The sequence below is a fragment of the Diaphorina citri genome, unplaced genomic scaffold (genome assembly GCF_000475195.1).
Source record: "Diaphorina citri unplaced genomic scaffold, Diaci psyllid genome assembly version 1.1 scaffold830, whole genome shotgun sequence".
Lineage (NCBI taxonomy): Eukaryota > Metazoa > Arthropoda > Insecta > Hemiptera > Psyllidae > Diaphorina > Diaphorina citri.
The window spans coordinates 127,057-130,814 of record NW_007378262.1 but is presented as its reverse complement, the minus strand read 5'-3'; the positions used below and the strand labels follow the sequence as shown (position 1 = coordinate 130,814).

General features: G+C 41.4%; 1 protein-coding gene across 1 annotated transcript; it reads right to left on the bottom strand.

Annotated features, from left to right (window-relative positions):
* Positions 1 to 2,109: 2,109 nt before the first annotated feature.
* On the bottom strand, positions 2,110 to 3,758 carry LOC103512370. The gene is made up of 2 exons (XM_017445384.1): positions 3,527 to 3,758; positions 2,110 to 3,416 (listed from the first exon to the last, which is right to left on the bottom strand). The coding sequence occupies exons 1-2, from the start codon at positions 3,756 to 3,758 to the stop codon at positions 2,110 to 2,112; spliced, it is 1,539 nt and encodes a 512-aa protein (XP_017300873.1).

Here is a 3,758-nt window from a genome sequence, read left to right as displayed (position 1 = left end):
TTAAACAATGTAGGAAAGGTTGAGGTAGAGAAGGATGAGTTGAAGATAAAAGATAAAGGACCTGAAATAGGATGGATGACTTTCTTGATCACTATCATGGGGATATCATCCTCCCCACATGAGGTTTTATTTTGCAGGCCATTGACTATTTTAATGATTTCTAGGGGAGAGCAGGGGGCAAGATTGAAGGAAGGGATGGAAGCTGAAGAAGGGACCTGAGGAGAAGAAGATGGGAGAGGGGGAATAAAAGTAGAAGGGGGATGTCGAGAGGAGAAGGGATTGAAATTAGGGGAAGGAGAAAAAGAACGCGAGACAAAAGAAGAAGAAAAGTAGTGGGGAGGAAGGCAAGAGGAAGAAAAAGAGAAAGAAGGGAGAGGATGAGAAGAAGTAGAAGGGAGAAGAAGAGAGGAGGGGGGTAAATAAGAGTTAGAAGATAGTGAGGGAAGAGAAGATGAAGAAGGAGGAATATGGGATAGAAGGAGGGAAGAAGAAGAAGAAGGAGAAGAAGAAGAAGGTGGCGTATGGGGAGATGTAGTCGAAGGGGGAGGGGGAGGAGAAGATTTGGATATTTCCTGTGCTATGTTTATCCAGTACTTATTAAAGGTATTAGCCACAGCTGTTGGATTTTCAATAAGATTATCGCCCATCTTCAATTTGTAAGTATTTGCTGTTTTCTTCTTGTTGGATTTTGAGTGGCTTTTTATGACTGTCCAGATGGTTTTAGCTTTCTTGTTTTGCGGGGCTTGTTTTATTTTCTGGATTGTAGATTTACTCTTAGCCTCCGTCACCACCTTCCGAAGAATCCTACAGTATGTACGATAATAGCACAGGAAGGATGGATCGCGAATATATAGGCTTAAGTGATAAAGCGAGCGCTTGTTCTCACTAGAAACGCGAATACCTTTTGTAATCCAATCTCTCCTCCCTCTCCTACCTAATGAGACGGTTTTATAAGGGAAGTGGGAATTAAAGAGAAAGAGGAAAGTGTCATAGAAGAAGGATAGTTGTTCATCGACATGAGGGAGGTGGTAAATTGGAGAGAAATCGGCTTGTGTTAAGGATTCAAGAAAAGCATTGATCTGATTAGGAGTGAAAAAAAATCCCCATGTTCAAGCCAAAACATCGTGTTTTGGTTTGAACTCCGATCCCCGTGTTCAAAACCCCATAATGTGTGTCATGCGCAGAAACCAAAACTCGTCGAGCATCGTCCCGATCCCCAAAAAAAAAAATGCGTTGCGAAATCTGTCTATTGAATGCCCGGAGTTACCCATGATGATTCATGTAGACATTACTGCTCAACATATTGAGAAAGTATCACGCCAATTGTCTGGAGGAGCAGGGCCCAGTGGAACAGATTCTGACTGTTAAGGTGGGGGTGAAAATACAACAATATTAGGTAATTTTTGGCAAAAAACAATGGTATATTAAAAGAAGAAAAATGGTGAACTAGGAGCTAGGTGGTGGTGACAAAACGAGACTACTAAAATTACAGCGTTGCCAAATGGCGTGAATGAATGGGGGGGGGGACAAAATAACCCATGGAGGAAATCATCCCCGAATATAGGGGACACTTAAACATTACCCCCTACCAAATTAGAATTAATTTTAGAATGCAGAGCAACGTAATTGAAACCATAAGGAATCAATAAATGAGCAAAAATTAACATGGATTAACAAAAAATTAACATGAACAAAAATTTACAAGCAAAAATTTTATTAACATTTCATCACTTAATGGTGATGAAACAATGGTAATAATCCTAGTGAACAAAATATGGCAATAGTGGACTGTATGGAGGTATAACATATTTTACAAATAATACAAGGATAGAAACAATAATGATGATCAGTATTTACAAGCAATGAAATGCTGAATACAATAATGCAAATAATTACCTAATTACTGCAAGTACCAAATTTGTAAGAATTGAGGCAATAATAATTTTATTATTAGTTATTGCAGAACAGGCAATGGACACAATTTACTAATTGGACGGGTAAGTAGTATTTACAAGCAATGAAATGCTGAATACAATAATGCAAATAATTACCTAATTACTGCAAGTACCAAATTTGTAAGAATTGAGGCAATACTAATTTTATTATTAGTTATTGCAGAACAGGCAATGGACACAATTTACTAATTGGACGGGTAAGTAAGCCGTGAGGGCCTTTGACTTGGGCTACGCGCACAATCCCATCAGTGCCGGAAAACACTTGGATGATACGAGCAAGAGGCCAGTCTCTTGGCGGTACATTTTCACCAATGATGAAGACAGGATCACCAGGCTGTAGGTTGGGTGTCTTCTGGTGCCACTTGGTGCGTTGGATTAGGGTGTGTAAGTATTCCTTGAGCCATATTTTCCAGAAGGTTTGGTTCATTTTTGTGATTAGTTTCCACCGGCAAAGTGGAGTGATAACTTCGTCAGTGAGGTCAAATTCAGGACGAGACAAGAGTGGAGCACCGGTAAGGAAATGTCCAGGGGTAAGATAGTCGAATCCATCGTCAGGCGTAGTTGACAAGTGACCAAGAGGACGTGAGTTCAACGTTGCTTCTATTTGACATAGAAGGGTAGTGAGCTCTTCTTGATAGAGCGGACGTCCATCGGTTATGCGGCTGAGATGATACTTGGCAGATTTGACGCCAGCTTCAACAAGTCCGGAGAAGTTAGGAGCCCCAGGTGGATGAAAATGCCAAAGTATACCACGAGAACTGAGCTGCTCATTCAGCTTGGGATTTGCAATCTTCAAATAACTTTGAACTTCGGTGAGGTGACGAGCAGAAGCCTTGAAGTTACTCCCTTGGTCGGAGTATATGTGACAGGGCTTACCACGGCGGGCAATGAACCGGTCTATAGCAGCTAGACAGGATTCCATGGTCAGTGAATTGGCTAGTTCCAGATGAACGGCCTTTGATGCCATGCAAACAAGGACAACCATATAACTCTTGACAATGGGTGAGTTGCGACGGGTGCCAGTCTTCAGTAAGAACGGGCCGGCAAAATCAATGGCAGTATTAATGAAACATCTACCTTGGGCAAATCTGGACACTGGAATATCTCCCATATATGGTTGACGTGTAGATGCAGAGAGCTTGTAACACTTGAGGCAGGAGAAAACTTGTTTTTTGATCAAGTTTCGAGCACCAACAATCCACAGAGTTCTTTGAATGAGGCTTAATATGATTCTGGGGTTGCCATGCAGAGCAAATATGTGGAAGTAATCAACAACAAGTTTAGCCAAATGGGTCTTAGCGGGCAACAACATTGGGTGTTTACTATCATAGGAGAGGGGTGAATTCTTTAGTCTGCCCCCTACCCTGAGAGTACCCGAGGGGTCCAGGAACGGAGACAAATTCTTCAAGGGACCCTTGTATGGTTCATTTTCTTTCCTTTGTATGATGTTAGAAATAACATCTTGATAATGGAGTTTTTGGAGAATTTTTACACAGCTAGTCAAGGCATTGTCAGTTTCTTGAGGAGTTAATGGGCCGGGCCATACATTCGATTTTGCTTCTCTAGGAGACAATTCTTTTTGAAGCGTAAAATCCAGGCAACAGTATTTTTCAACTTGGTGAGTGATGAGAATCTTTCCATGAAGGTTACCATTTCAGGTACCTTGTGTTCAGCTAAGAGAACCACCTTTGGTTTAGTTTCTGGGAGAGTTTCTAGTGATGGAACAATAGGTAGGTCAGGCCAGGCAGAACAGTTTTCCTTCAGAAATTCTGGGCCATGGAACCAGAAGTCATAGCTTTCCAT